Source organism: Sorex fumeus, unplaced genomic scaffold, assembly GCF_029834395.1.
Source record: "Sorex fumeus unplaced genomic scaffold, SorFum_2.1 ptg000061l, whole genome shotgun sequence".
Lineage (NCBI taxonomy): Eukaryota > Metazoa > Chordata > Mammalia > Eulipotyphla > Soricidae > Sorex > Sorex fumeus.
In genome coordinates, this window is record NW_026606118.1 from 26207216 (window position 1) to 26222789 (window position 15574).

The 15574-nt window shown below is 40.9% G+C and overlaps 1 protein-coding gene across 2 annotated transcripts in view; it reads left to right on the plus strand.

The window, feature by feature from the left end:
• The first annotated feature begins 9309 nt into the window (after window positions 1-9309).
• The window catches only part of TXLNB (taxilin beta), a 52840-nt gene continuing 46575 nt past the window's right edge, over window positions 9310-15574 (plus strand). The window contains exons 1-2 of one of the 2 annotated variants that reach the window (XM_056126172.1): window positions 9310-9428; window positions 12080-12529. In XM_056126172.1, the coding sequence (XP_055982147.1) occupies window positions 12094-12529 (436 nt within the window). In that variant the 5' untranslated portion in view covers window positions 9310-9428; window positions 12080-12093. Of the gene's footprint in view, window positions 9429-12076; window positions 12530-15574 lie in introns of both variants that reach the window. The other variant, XM_056126171.1, reaches the window with a different exon arrangement.

Below are 15574 nucleotides of genomic sequence, written 5' to 3' on the forward strand. Positions count from 1 at the left end.
TTCAATTTTCTCTTCCCTTAGCACATTTCACTAAAGATGTTCTCTTTTGGACTTCATGTCACCAATACCTGAGAAGATTTTTCAGCTTTGTGGATCATATTTTTATGCTTCCAACACTTTCTCATCCTTGCTTGGGAATTGTTAGGGAAGATGTTCAGAAATTTTCTCTTTCTTTCAGATCCTGATTATATCTGAGTATAGTTTTGTCCTGGCTCTAGGACCACTATCTTCACAAACTCAGGGCCCACACATTTGTTTTTTGTTTGTTCGGTTGGTCAATTTTTAATTTTTTAATTTTTTGCTTTTTTTGGTCACACTAAGAGATGCCCAGGGGTTACTCCTGGTCCTGCACTCAGGAATTACTCCCAGCAGTGCTCAGGGGGGAAGGGCAGAGCATATGGAATAGCGGGGAATCAAATCCAGGTTGACCTTACATGGCAAATGTCCTACCTACTATATTATTACTCCGGCTCCCGTACTTTTGTTCTTGGAATAATAATCCTCCTGATTAAGCCAACCAGGAAACTCAGCCAGGATCCCACTAAAAGTTGTCACTGTGATGTATCATCGATGCAGAATTGCTCTGTATATTGGTTTAAAGCTACACAGAAGAGACAAGATACTTCCTTCCCCATTCTTAAACTTGTACCAAGGTACACACGTGATCACTTCATCTAGTCTAGAGATGACAGGTCACATAACAGATATTTGGAGCAAGAAAACACTTTAAAAAATAAGACAGGCACATACTTCATTAATGCTTATGTCTGTTGGCATAAAACAAAGTCTGGCAGTTCTTCTCTTGGAATGGGAGCTAGGGAGGAGATGTGTGACAGAGACTATAAAGGGAAGAAATCATGGCCTGGGAAGGTAGTAGAGAGATTAATGAGCTTGAGTTCCCCCGAGTACTGGCAGGAGTGACCCCCATACCACTGGTCGAAATTTTCTTCCCTGCCAAATAAAGTATCAAGGGTTATATGTTCAATCCTGCCAATCACCTCTACCATTCTCAAGATCTGTGTTCCAAATCCTATCAAAACTGCAGTAAATGATTATGGAGAAAAAGATTACACACTTGGATTGAAAAAAAACTGATAAGAACTGCAGAGCAGAAAGAAAGGAGCACCTACTAGCTTGATGAAGTGGTCACACTTGTTTTAACATATCAAAACGACCAGCTAAACACACATGAAACCTTGGGCCCCTTCTAAGAATTGCTCTTGGATGGGAAGAAGAAGCAGAGGGTGGAGGACTGGGGAGCTCAAGGCCTTCAGGCAAGCGAAGAAGGATTCCAGAGCCTTAAGGGAGAGGCCCTAAGAAATAATATGGAACCAAGAACAGAAAATAGGTCCATTTAGTCAGTGATTAGCAAGCTTCCAGAAAGCTATTTAATAAGTCTTTGAAAGGAGGCACTGGAGCTGGAGCAATAGCACAGTGGGTAGGGCATTTGCCTTGCATGCAGTCGACCGGGGTTCAATTCCCAGCATTCCATATGGTCCCCTGAGCACCACCAGGGGTCGTTCCTGAGTGCAGAGCCAGGAGTAACCCCTGTGTATCACCGGTGTGACCCAATAAACAAAACAAAACAAAACAAAAGAAAGGAGGCACTGAGCCTGTGTGGTAAAACACCATGGTGTTTTTTAACCCCACACAGGACCTCTGAGTTCTGGTACTGTTTTTTGCTTTTAAGCCAGACTTGGCCATGCTCAGGGTTTACTTGTAGCTCTGTGCTCAGGGCTCACTCCTGGCAGGTTTCAGGAGATCCTAGGGGAGTCTGGGAATTGAATCAGAGTTGGCTGTGCTTAAAGTAAGCACCTTGCCTGCTGTACTCTCCATCCAGCCCCCAACACACTATTATTTTAAGAGATTTTATTCCATTATCGACTCTTGACAAGTAGAACTGTTTAACTGGGGAGGCTAATAGTTTCTTTTTGTTAAAAAAAAAAGTAATCCACCTGAGAACAAGTCAGAATAACCCCACACAGGACCTCTGAGTTCAAAGCAGGTAGGAAATCAGTCTGTGAGTCCCTTTCTTTCACCCCACAATTGCCATCAAATTCCAGAACATGGAAGAATGGAAACAGAGGGAAGAAGTAAACCTACTGGGACATCTCAATCCAAAACTATGGGTGTCCTGACAACCTCAAAGGTGGGACATTAGTCATTGTCATTCCAACTCATCTACATCTTGTTCTTTGGTGGTCATTCATTTGGTTAATTTTGGGAGCTTATGAACTGAGATCTTTCAAATGACACATTTTCCAAGTTTCTTGTAGAAACCTTGAGCCAAAAAAGGAAGTGGGACATCACACAAAAGTGACTGTGTTCAGAAGGCCCTGCCCCCTGTAGTTATATTTTGACTACTCAAATGCCACTGATTTAAGCAGAAAGCAAATCCTCCACCCAATGGGGCAGTCTTGAACTCTGCTTGGTAAACTGCTGATGACATGTTCTAGACAGGACAGAGAGAAGAAATGTTTCCAAGCTTTAACCACATGGCCTTTAAACTAACCACTTGCTAGGACTCAGAGGTTGGAGCAATAAAACATAGCTCAGGTGAAAGTTGTTACTGCTACCCTCGGTGGTCATTAAAACCCAGTTCTCTGATCAGTGGGCATGTTCTTCAAAAATGAGCAACACAGAAATCCATATTCACAGATCTTTAGTCAGATTCAGTGAGATCACGGAAAAGGGCTCTCAGAGGTGGGAGGATTCAATGTCACTGAACTGTGCCAGACTTCATTCTTATCTTCCTTCTCTCTGCATTGACCAAGGCAAGTTTCCCCTGTAGAATGCATGCAGCAAAATCTTGTTAATTCAGATTTGACAGAGAACCCATGTAAAGTAGCTTACCCTAAAATTAATCTTTACTATTTAAAGAAGAAATGTATGATTAAATTGTTGTCATAAAATATTTAAATATAAGCAAATCAGTTCACTTAAGAAGTGTTCTTTCCAAACACCTAATATTTATGGAAATTTCAATCATTTATGTTATCCACAAAGGCAAGTTCATTTTGGCCTTTACTAGAGATGATCTTTGTTTACCAAATTTTGCCAAAAAAGTAACAAAACCAAATCATTTTCATAGAATGGGAATCACGTTTTTCTCTCTGAAAACCAATGGCACCCAACTAGTTCAGAATAAAGAGGTTCATAGTCGGAGCTGAACATTGTAATTTGCTGCCTAATGTTATATTTAGAATAATTGAAAATTACTTGACCACAAGCCCACACTTCTCATTATAGAAACAGGTGATATTCTCAAACTAGGAACAGAGTGTACAAAGATTTGTCCCTTCCTCAAATTAAACCTGTAAAATTTGTATAACCATGATCATACAATAGATAACCAGACTTAAACTAAGTTTTAGACCACAAAATTTCAAAATGCAATCAGTACAGAAAATATAAATCGCTATTTCACAGATTTATCTGACCATATCATTACTGAACTTAGTTAACAGATGATATATTTATTATAAAAATTATATTTAATGGGTAAGTCTCATAACAACCATATAAAACAGAATTACATTTATTGAATAGGAAATTAAAGAAATTAACATGTAGACCCAACAAAAGACAGATCTGGATTCTGATGGAAGCTGTCTGATTTTTGGACATTTAGTCTTGTTACAGAATCTCTACTCTCTTTAAAACAATGGTAGAAAACTACAGAATGCATAAACTCTTACATTTGAAAGAGCTCTCACGTGAGTCATTTTCTCTATTTCCTAATGCAGATTTTTTTTCTCTTGGTATTCATAAAAGAAAAAGAGAAAGCCTTGGAACTATTGGCTATTACCAATATTGGAACTTCTTATTTTGAAGGATAGTTAATTTCATAACTGGACCATTGTAATCTTCCTGACTCCAACACAGGACTATAATGCTATCTGTGACCTTCTTCTCTAAAATTCTTTAGCTCATGGCCAGAAGAATAAGAAATAGAAACTCTAAGATTAAAGAAAACAGAATTGAATCTGCAAACCCGAAACCACAGTGAATGAGAACTAGAACTGAAGTGCTGATGCAAATGAGCCAACAGAAAACTATACTTGGAAAAAAAAGGGGGGGCTTGGGGTGGGTGGCAGCTGGGAAGGTAGTGGAAAAGTGAAAATCAAGCTAGTTCACCTGGTCACCTCTGAAAGGACTGAGAAATTCAAGGTTAATATTTAGCAAGTGATCATGTTATCAGTGGAAATATGAAGTTATATAAGTCTGAAAACTATAAACAGTCACTTGATGGCTAGTGTTTTGCTTGTTGTGTGTTGGCTTTTAACTTGGAGAAAGAACTGTTAAACTCAAAACTCTCTAATCCCCCTTGATAAAGTCAAGTAACTGCTTTCTACTCTTTCAGGATAACTGAGGACTGTTCTCTGATGAAGCTTAATCAAAGTCTCTGGAATCAGGGGCAGGAGGTCACCAGAGGACAGAAATGAGGAAGGATGATAAAGGGGGATGGAGGTTAAGTACAAGAATCTTCTTGCATGCCTCACTTGTTTGAGGCCTTTCATTTAATCCCTACATCTAAAATAAAAATAAGAAAGACATAAGTCTTCAAAGACTCATTGACCATCCTATGCAATAGTTTTATTTTGGGTGTGAAGATTTCCCAGGCAGAGCCTAGGAGACAGAGGGATGGGGTGGGTGGCTGGGTGGGGGAGGGGGAACTCTTCCAGTGATACTCTGCTCAGGAAATCCTGTGGTGTGGGGAACTGAACCAGTGTCAGTCACATGCAAAGCACATACCTCAACTCATGTACTGTCTCTCTGGCATCCTACTCCATAACCAAAACAAGATGTGTGTCAATTCTTTCATTGTGAAATTTCAGAAAATTGAGAATAAAGAGAAGATCACAACTTCTCTACTGAGAGTAGTTCACCCAGTCCAATTCAGAAACAAGAACTAGAAAAGCAATCTTTCCCAGACTGATCAAACCAGACTACTGCCAAAACAGTAGGAAGTAAAGCCTCAATTACTGCCTGCCTGTTTCAACTCTTCATTTTATGTCAATAAAATAAATAAAAGTACTTCATCAAAAGTACTTCATTTTACTCTTCAATAAAAGTACTTCATTTGTTTATCATAGATCTCAGCACCATACCTTGGCATATAGCTAGGGTAGTGAAGATGGTAGGGATTCACATTGGGCTTGGATTGTTGGTTTTTTTTTTTAATTTTTATTAGTGAGACATCATGTGGTACAGTTGTAGACTTACAATTTTTTGTGCTTGGGTTTCTATTATACAATGATCAAATACCCATCCCTCCACCAGTTGGGCTTGGACTGTTAAAAGCCTTAATAGGCACATAAAAGATTATATCCAGTCAAACCCTTAGTCAAGGAAGTATTTCAGACCTACAATGCCTGCCATGAATGCTCTGTGAGGAAGCCAGGGGGAAGAGGGATTCACTAAATGAGGAACTAAACTGAAAAAGAGGAAGAATGGCAAACAGGAAATGGAAATGAGGTGAAGGGATTTCCCAGGATGACAACCTGGGAAGAGCAAGAGCCCAGCACACCAAGTAAGTCACCAAAGTCACCAAAACAGACAGCAGCAGGAAGTCAAGGCTCTCGGGGTGTTCTTATGTGAGGTGATATCTCTACAAAAATTCTAGAATATATAAACTATGTGACAGACTTGCTCTTGGGGAAAATTGCAGAGAGAATTTTATAGAATGAACGTGCAACTGAGGAAATCAACAGAAGCAAATAAAAAGAAGAGGCAACTATTAACTCTAGGACAAACAGAAATTTGCAGAAGAATGAGCCATCAGGATAGTTGCTCTACTTGATCCTATAGTGAGTATTATCTCAATATGCAAACACAGAATGTTAATTAAAAATTAAGATGGGGGGCACGAAGTGTTAGTAGAGTATATAGGGAATTTGCCTGGCATATGGCCAACCCGGGTTTGATCCCTGGTAACCTATATGGTCTCCTGAGCCCTCGAGGAGTGATTTCTGAGCATAGAATGGGAGCAAGCCCTGAGCACTGCTGGATGTGACCCCAAAACAAATAACAACAACAACAACAACAAAAACCCTAAGATGATGTTTTATTGAAAAAGTGAGAAGAAAAGGGACATGAATAGTTAAAAATTTTATAAATCAGTAAGGAAGATTGTAGATAATGTCAAAAGCTGATGAGCTGACAGCAATATTGAGATTTAATTTACAAAGGAGAAGGTATATCACAGAAGAAATATTGTAACAGTTCAATATTAATACTTCTAGTGAGCCTGACAATGTTTGAAAATGAGAAGAGGAAAGATAAAGGACTCTTGTTTCTTTCAATAAACATTTTTTTCGCATTGTTTGACTCTTTAAACTATTTTCTTTCATTTGCATAAAATTAAAGTGTTATTTGCAATAGAAAAATAAATCCTTATAATAGCACAAAAATTGATTTTGTCATAACACTAGGCTATTTTAATTTGTTCTCTTATATAATCCCTGTTCTTTAGATCTTTAGCAAGCCACAAATGAATCCTTGGGAGCAAAAATTATATGTTTTTGTGCTCATTTCAATTATTCTTGAAAATGTAGGGGTTGAAGAGATGGCTTGAAGGGCTAAAACACATGCTCAGCACACAGGAGCCTCAGGTTCAATGCCCAGCATAGCCTGGTCTCAAAAGCCCTGCAGGTCACAAAGCCACTAGATGTGGCAAAAAAAAAGAAACCCAAAAATATATAGTCCTATTCTGCATCATCTGAACAACTGTCATTTTGGTGTTCCCACACAGGTATCATTTTAGTGCCTCTATCATGAGTATCTAGTCAAATGAGGTTCCAGTAACACTACTTTAACAACTGCAGGCAGAGAGAGCAGGGCATGATGTGTTGGTTTCCAAAGATGTCATCTGAAGTTATGAGAGGTCACCTGAGTGAAACAGGTCAGGATGTAGCGGATCAAAACCCCTTGTGGACAGTGCCATGAACTGGGCAGGGCCTCGCCATGAAGCACTGTATTATTTTGCAAGTAGCAATTTAGGTTTAGAACAATTTGTCACAGGAAAGTAAGATTGTTCATTCGAATCAAATCTATTGTCTTTTGGGTTTTAAAATAAGATATTTCCCGAGCTGGAGCAACAGCACAGTGGGTAGGGTATTTGCTTTGCACGTAGCTGGCCCGGATTCAATTCCCAGCATCCCATATGGACCCCCGAGCACATTAGGAGTAATTCCTGAGTGCATGAGCCAGGAGTAACCCCTGTACCCCAGTGGGTATGACACAAAAGGAAAAATAAAAGATAATTCCTAATTTGTATCCTATGATAATCATATGCATCAGAAATGGTTTGTGATGCTTATGATTATTTTATACAAATATGGTTGAATTCAATCATCGTCAGTTTTTTTTTTCAATTTCCACATTAACTTACTCTGCTAAAAGTATCCACGTTACTTAAATTCAGAAAGAACTGCCTTCCTGCTCTTAATGATCAAGAGCACTAGCTTGATAGGTTTTCATGGAATACCACCACTGGGGTTCTCGCCAAGCTCTTTCTTTCCTCACACATTTTAATCCACCAACTTTACTATTAGTGGGTGCAGTAAACTATTGCCTCTGTCACTGGAACTTACTTATCCTAAATTCTACTTGTCAGTCACGCAGTGTACCCTTAACGGACTTCTCCCCCAAATTCAGAGAATGGGAAAGAGTTTGGGAGAGGGATATTTTAGCTTTCCCTTCTTACTACCACATACAACACTAACCTAGGGGTCTAAAAACAATACAGATTTATAACCTTGCAGTTCTGAAGCTCAGAAATCCAAAATGAGTTTCACTGGGCTAAGAGAAAGGTGTCATGTGCCAGAGAGATAGTCCAAGGACTGGTGTGGGGGCTTTGCATGTGGGGGTTCAGGCTTTGAACCCCACATGTGAGCACCCTGAGCTCCACAAGATACGATCTCCAAATTAGAACAAAAAAGCCACCAAGGGGGCTGGAGTGATAGCACAGCAGGTAGGGTGTTTGCCTTGCACATGGTCAACCTAGATTCGATTCCCAGCATCCCATATAGTCCCCCGAGCACCGCCAGGAGTAATTCCTGAGTGCAGAGCCAGGAGTAACCCCTGTGCATTGCCAGGTATGACCCAAAAATTAAAAAAGAATAAGCCACCAAGTCCAGAAGGCAGCAGGAGTGCACTTCTTCGGGATGATCTAGAGACATCCGTTCCTTGCTTTCCCAACATCTAAAGACTCATCACATTCCTTGACCTGGGACCTTAAATCACTCAAAAATCAACGTGGCTTACCAGATTTCCTTCTCCGACTCAAACTTAAGCTTCTCGTTTTATTTATGAAGCACCTATAGGACCCAGGCAGAAAATGCTATATAGCTTTCTGGCATCAAGGTTCCGGATTTTAACACTTCTGCAAAGTCCCTTCTACCATGGAGAGCACAAGATGCTTTATTTTCTGGGATTAGGACCCGGTATCATTCCACCTGCGCTGGTGGGATGTGGGGGTGTTATAACTAATGCCCAGCCCATCTCTGTTCTGAGAATGTGTGTAGACATGTTCTCCAGAAACGGAAAGAAGAGGGGAATGGCTGGTGGTTTCAGCGAAAGAGTCATAGCCTGGTGGGTGAGGAGGAGGTTCCTTCTCTGAGAGGAATAAGGAGAGGGGTGGAAATGTCTGGAAAGTTGCTGTGAAAAGCACAAAGCGTGAAATGAGAGAAGCAGGGCGCCTTCCCTAGGCTGTCTGGAGCTGTGAACATGTTTATCTGAGTAAGACCCGGGATATGACTTCACTAAGCCCAGCGCCAAAATAGCCATCTACATTTGGATTTCAAATGCTAGGAAAGAACCCAACCCGGCCTGTGTGGAATGAAAGTTCTTCCACCAAACTCTTTTTGTCAGGCCACTGTTTCTCCTTTCCCTCGGAGAAACCTGACACTAATTGGGCTAGTCTAAGAAAGGGGGGTGGGGAGGAGGGAGAAGATGAATCATAAACCACACTGGCAAGCCACCAAGAAATAATAAAAACTTGGTCGCTGCCCCAAAGAACAATAGGAAGAAACTGCGCCAGCCCAGGGGCTGGAGTTTCAATGTTTCAAAGGGCAAGCCCTGCAGGTCCTGATAAGATGAAGCAGCTGCTGCTGCCTTGTTTGACTTTGGCCCAGGAGATGGGCCCCTGACGCTAGGGTGTATCTCTCCCTAGTTGTGTCATTCACCTCCTGTTCCCTTCCCATACCTCCCTCCTCTGCCGCTGCCCGGGTGCGGGTGGCAGGGGGGTGTGCATCTGTGTGTGTGTGTGTGTGTGTGTGTGTGTGTGTGTGTGCGCGCACGTGGTATCTCTCTCCCTTGCAAGAACACAGCCTCCTGCCGGTCTCCTGCTGTGGCTGCTGCTCTGGCTAGCTTTTCACCCTCCTCTGCCTCCTTCCTCTCCTTTCTGCTTAGCTCTTTGCCTTCTGGTAAGTTTGACAAACACTCTCCCAAAGAGTTCTGTGAGGAGTTGTGGGGTGTGGTTTGTGGTCTTTGAACTTTGCAGCTTTGAGATTGCCAGTGTTGTGGGAGAACTTTCCGTTGTGGTATTTGTATTTAAAATGAGTTGCTCAGGAAGGGGTTTGTGTGTGTGTGTGTGTGTGTGTGTGTGTGTGTGTGTGTGTCAGAGACAGAGACAGAGAGACACAGACAGAGAGAGAATCCATTGGGGCTGCCAGTTCAACAGAAAAAAAATTCTCTTTTCAGAAGAGAAAAAAAAACAACAAGCAAAAGCAAGAAATAGTTTCCAGAAGATAGAATTTAAAAATCTATTTTTTTTGCTGTAAAATTAATGTGGAAAAGGACAATTTAAAGCATGAGAGTAGAGTTCTTTGACCTTGTTTCGTTTCCTTGTTGATGTGTCTTGAGCTCTCTTGGCGGCATTGGGCCTGTGGTTTACAATGATTCAGTTACTCTGTTTGAAAAAAGAATGTGGAAGATGCGTTTAAAGGAGAGCCTTGGACTTATTTTTTTTTTAAAATCAGTGATTAGGGCCACTGATGACTGAAGAATAACTCAAGTATCAACAATACACTAACAATACTAAAACTCCTGGTGAAACGTCTTAAATGCATTGCTTTTGAAGTTTAGTTCACGTTTGACTTGATTTCATCCTTAGCAGTCTTCCCAACATTTTAAAACCCCCACAGGGGCTTTAAGGAGTAAATGTTTATAGTTACCATTTTTTGTCTAAAACGCGTTCTCCCCATCAGTTTTCAAGGATGAAGAGCTAAATGTCGTGGCTCATTTTAGAAGATCTTAAAATAACTCTGGCTGGACAGCAGGTGCCATGTGTCTTTGTCCAAGTTCAGGGGGCACATCAGCTATATATAGATGAGTGCACCCAACAAGGAGAGGTCAGGATAAAGAAATCCCAGTGATGAGGACATTGAAGCTGTGCACTGCATTCTTTGATTAGAAACTAACGAACTCAAATGGACAAGAGAAGAAAGCTCTTCTTCCCAAGTTAAAGGGTACTGGGGAGGACCACAAGGGGGTGGTGAGGTCTGTACGTGCTCCTGTTGGCATTTACATCTTGGACTTCCCTTGCTTCCGGAAGAGGAAGATGAGGACAGACAGCAAAGAAAGAAGCAATACGTTCTTGGTTTTGCTTTCATGCAAAATCCTAGGCATTTTTTTTAGGTGTGCTTTTATTTATTTATTTATTTATTTTTTGCTTTTTGGGTCTCGCCTGGCGATGCTCAAGGGTTACTCCTGGCTCTGCACTCAGGAATTACCCCTGGCAGTGCTCAGGGGACCCTATGGGATACTGGGAATCGAACCCGGGTCGGCCGGGTGCAAGGCGAACACCCTCCCCACTGTGCCATCGCTCCAGCCCCAATCCTAGGCATTTTTAATCCCTCACCCTGTCATATTTCTATGCTGCAGATTAGTGTCAAAGCCATGAAATGGCTTTCCTAAATAAAAAACACCATAAAGACCTAGACCAAGTCTATGACAAATCTAAAAATAGTCAGACCCAGCATTCCCGGAATCCTTGATGTAGCTCATCCCTCAGCCCCTATTTCCTGAGAGCCCATATGATATCCGGTTATTATCTAACGCATTCCTTCTCTGCTCTTTAAATGTGCCTTTTTTTCAAATATAAAGTTATCCTGAAGTTTCTTGACTGACAAAAGAAAGCTGAGTTCTGTTATGCTTTTTATTTTTCAAGTCAAAGCCATTTTTAAAAATCAGAACACAAAGGATTGTGGGAATTTCAGGATTATGGTTATGAGCCTATTATTGCCATTCTAGTTCATTTGTTAAATTTTTTCAAATTTTTATTTATTTATGGTTTGGGGATCACAACTGGCTGTGCTCAGGTCTTACTCTTGGATTTGCACTCAGGAATCACTTGGAGAACCCTGATTGTGCTGTGCAAGGGCGTGACTTAGCCACTGTACTATCTTTCTAACTTCTCATTTGTTAATTTATACCTTCACGCATCCTCTGTCTTATTCCTGAAGTAGTGATGTTAGTTTGAACCTCAGGGAAAAAATGTTTTGCAGATTGGTAATTATATGTTACTTCTCTGCGGAAAACAAAATACCAGAAAAGCAAGAAACTGCCTTCTGTACCCAATGTAATAAGTTATAAACACAATTGAACTCCTGTTAACCAAAAAATTGATTTTTATTAAGTTAGGAGTGATTTTAGCAAGCTCAATATTGGATATTTTTTAAATACCATTTTTAATTTAAACCTTTTCAGTGCATACATCCATGCACTTGCAAAGATTGTTTCTATATGGAGTTATGTAAAACAGTCACCCAATTTCAGCATTCTAAGAAAGATGAAAATTATGGCCTCAAAAAATATCTTGAGTTATCTGGTTAATGTCAAAACTAGGAGAGACTAAGACTGCTACAATTTTGAGACTGATACCAAAAATATGCGAACTTTGTAACTCAGTTTGGAAAAATGCCTCTCACCCTGCCAACCTGCCAATTGCAACAGCAATGCCTTATGAAACTATTTTCATTCACTGTTAGAAACTATCATTATTTGTTGAGGAACATCCCTACCATTTACAATCACTGAGTTAATCACGTCAAACCTGCTTGTGCTTTATCAGCAGATACTACCCTCAGTATGGAGGCCGATCACTCGGGGCAGACACCAGGGGATCCCCAGTCAACCCCTCCAGGCAACAGTTCCCCCTTACCCAGCCAAAATGGCCTGGAGAAGCCAGGTGAGCACGATCCATCTACACCACACCCAACCCCAGAGGAAGAATTGAGTGTGCAACCCAACAAGGGAACTCAGGATCTCTCCGAAGAGCTGAATCGCCAACTGGAGGACATCATCAACACTTATGGGTCTGCTGCCAACACCAGTGGGCAGGAGGGTCCCATCAAGGCCCAAGATCAACCAGAGACTGTAGAGCCAGCCGACAATGAGGACGGGGACTGTGAGGAGGCCCCTGAGGAGACCGAGAGAGAACCCACAGCTTCTGGAGAGGCACAAGCCAAAGACTTTGTTGGCTCGAAAGAACAAAAACTAGAAAAGAAAATGCTGAAAGGATTAGGTAAGTATTTCTAACATTTGCCACCTTGAATGGTCCTAGAGAGAAGCACTTTCTCCAAATTACAAAAAGCCACACTACAGATTTGGGTTACCACAATGCCTTCTTTCAGGTTTTCACTACATTCACTCCATTTCACTCCATTTTCTCTTTCTCTATTTGTCATTGGTGACTCCCCTTCCAGAAAGCCAAAATACATTTGTCCACATTTACCCACCTACCCTCTGACCTCAAAGATTCAAATTCTTCACATGTTCTTTCAAGCCTAATGGCCAAACCTAAGCCAGTCTCTCCTGTCTTACCTTCTATCGCTCTACCCCACAACATCCGTTTCCTGAATACTCGGTCCCAGTCACCACCATGACCACTTCTGCCTGAGAGCAGGTCATAAGATTTCTTTTCGATTCTTTGACCAGACCTCACGCTATCTGCCACGGGGTCTGCAGACATTATCTTTCATCTACCTACAAATGTCACCCATTCCCCAGTTTAGACCTTTGGGAACTTATCCTTTAGAATACAACCCAAACAGTATTTCTTGCTGTCTTGTGTTTCTATTATACCATGTATCCTTTTTTTCTGGCACTTACCAGTGTTAGAGAGGGTACATGTACATCTAATTTCATGACTATCTGCTTAATTCATGTCTTCCCTATAGTTTTTCTATTTCTTCTGTTTCGTCTGGGGTCATGCTGTTCTCAGTGCTTAATAATAATCTCAGGGATTATTCCTGGTAGTGCTCCAGGGACCATATGGAATGCCAGGGATAGAATCTGGGTTGACTGTGTGCAAGGCAAGTGCCTTAATTCCTGTGTTATCTCTCCAGCCCTCTAGATCTTCATTTGTAGGGATGATCTGTATAATTGGACTTCACAGAATGCCAAATATCTAGGAGAGTGGATGGCAACATGCTAGGTGCACACCAAGTATTTTTGGTAGTAATGAATGAATGCAAGGAAAATTATTGAAGACAGTAAAATCTATATTTACGCAAAACAAAACTGTAGGAATGATACTGCTTACTCAGCAGCATGTTCCATTAATCTACATTTTTAAAATTTAATACAGCTCTTCAGAAATGATCAATTTCATAATGCCAGTAATTTTGAAGATATTTTATTCTTTTTCATTGATTCAGTGAATATTTATTAAAATCCAGTCTTTAGAAGGCTCTCAATGCCAGATACACAAAGATGCATAAGCCCTTTGGTCAAGCGTTCTGGGTACAGAGAGAAAAATGGACATATAAACTAAGTAACTAAGGGTTAGAACAGTCACATGGAAACATTAGGAAACCCTGGGCAATAGTAACACCAAAAATTGCTGTAAAAGAAGAGTAACTAATATTAGTTATGAGTGAAATCATGGGACTGTCTAAACAAGAGACTCTGCCTTCTTCTCTTGGTGAATTTCATGAAAAAACTCACTACAAAGACCATCACTTATGAATCACTTTCCTAATATGTCCAGGTAGAGTTAGAATTGTTATCCGTATTTCTCATTTAATTCTATGCAAGCATTTATTTAAATGCCCACGTCCTAAGCTAAATGGAAAATCTAGGGACAGTTATAACATTTTATTTATGCAAGATCAAGTGGAAGAATAAGAGATCATGGTCACTGGCATGTAAACTGGATTTAGACTAGTAATAGTTATCTGTAAACCCCAAATTTGGTCTGCTGGAATTGGCTAGTACTAGGAAAATCAAACACTTTGCTGGCAATCCTTTTAAAAAGGGCTAAAAGATAGGATAAATTGCATTCCTGGCTCATGCAGCATATAATATCTTTTAAATATCTACCAAGTGCCAAAGAACAAGAATCACTCTAGCATTTGGGGAGCTTTATTTTTTTTTTAAATTTTTATTTATTTGGTTTTTGGGTCACATCCAGCAATGCACAGGGGCTACTACTGACTCTGAACTCAGGAACCACTCCTAGCGGTGCTTGGGGGGAATATATGAAATGCTGGAAATCAAACCCAGGTCAGCCTTGTGCAAGGCAAATGCCCTACCTGCTGTACTATCACTCCCGCCCCATTTGGGGAACTTTAAGAGAATAAAGTTGCTCTGTTGTAACAGAGCTATTTTCCTTCTCTGTTCAATGTCTCTTAGAACCGTCCCTTTGCATGACATTGGTGGTTTTGAAATGTTCAAAAAGAAAATACAAACTGATGCCTCAGAAGCAAATGCTTTCAAGTGTCCCCTACTAGAAAATTTTCTTCCTTTTCACCCTAAAATTATTTCTATGGAGGAATTGGTATGGTGTTGTACTGAGGGAGAGGATATGGATAAAGTAGGGCTAAAGTTAAAGATGACCAGATTTGGACTGATGAGATAGTATAGGAGATGAGGCACTTTCTCTGCATGTGGCTCACCCTGGGTGTGGTGCCCAGCACCATATACAGACATGGTCACCTGAGCACAGAGCCAGGAGTTAGCACAGCCTGCCTCCTGTTCCCTCAAGCAGGATGACCAGTTTTGTTTTCTACTTGATCTTCCACACTGTCACTGTCACTGTCATCCCATTGTTCATCGATTTGCTTGAGTGGGCACCAGTAACATCTCCATTGTGAGACTTGTTGATACTGTTTTTGGCATATCGAATATGCCACAGGGAGCTTGCCAGGCTCTGCCGTGCGGGCGGGATACTCTCAGACATTTGCCAGGCTCTCCGAGAGGGATGGAGGAATCAAACCCGGGCTGGCCATGGGCAAGGCAAATGCCCTACCCGCTGTGCTATCGCTCCAGCCCACAAGTTATTTAAAATCTGCATTAACCTGATTATTAAAAATCAACAAAATTATAGACAGAAAAAAATTACATCTCTAATTCTGCCACTGTCTACATGACACCAAATCACAATGGACTATTCTGACCAGTTTGTGGTCATTGTGAACCTGAATAAGTACCCAGGTACTCCTTTATTTTCACGTATATGGCCCTTTCATGGCATTGCTTTAAAAACCACCAGCATATTCATCTGCATACTATGCCAGTTCAGCTAAATTATAAGTGAAAACATTTCTAAGCTAATTTAAATGGTGCA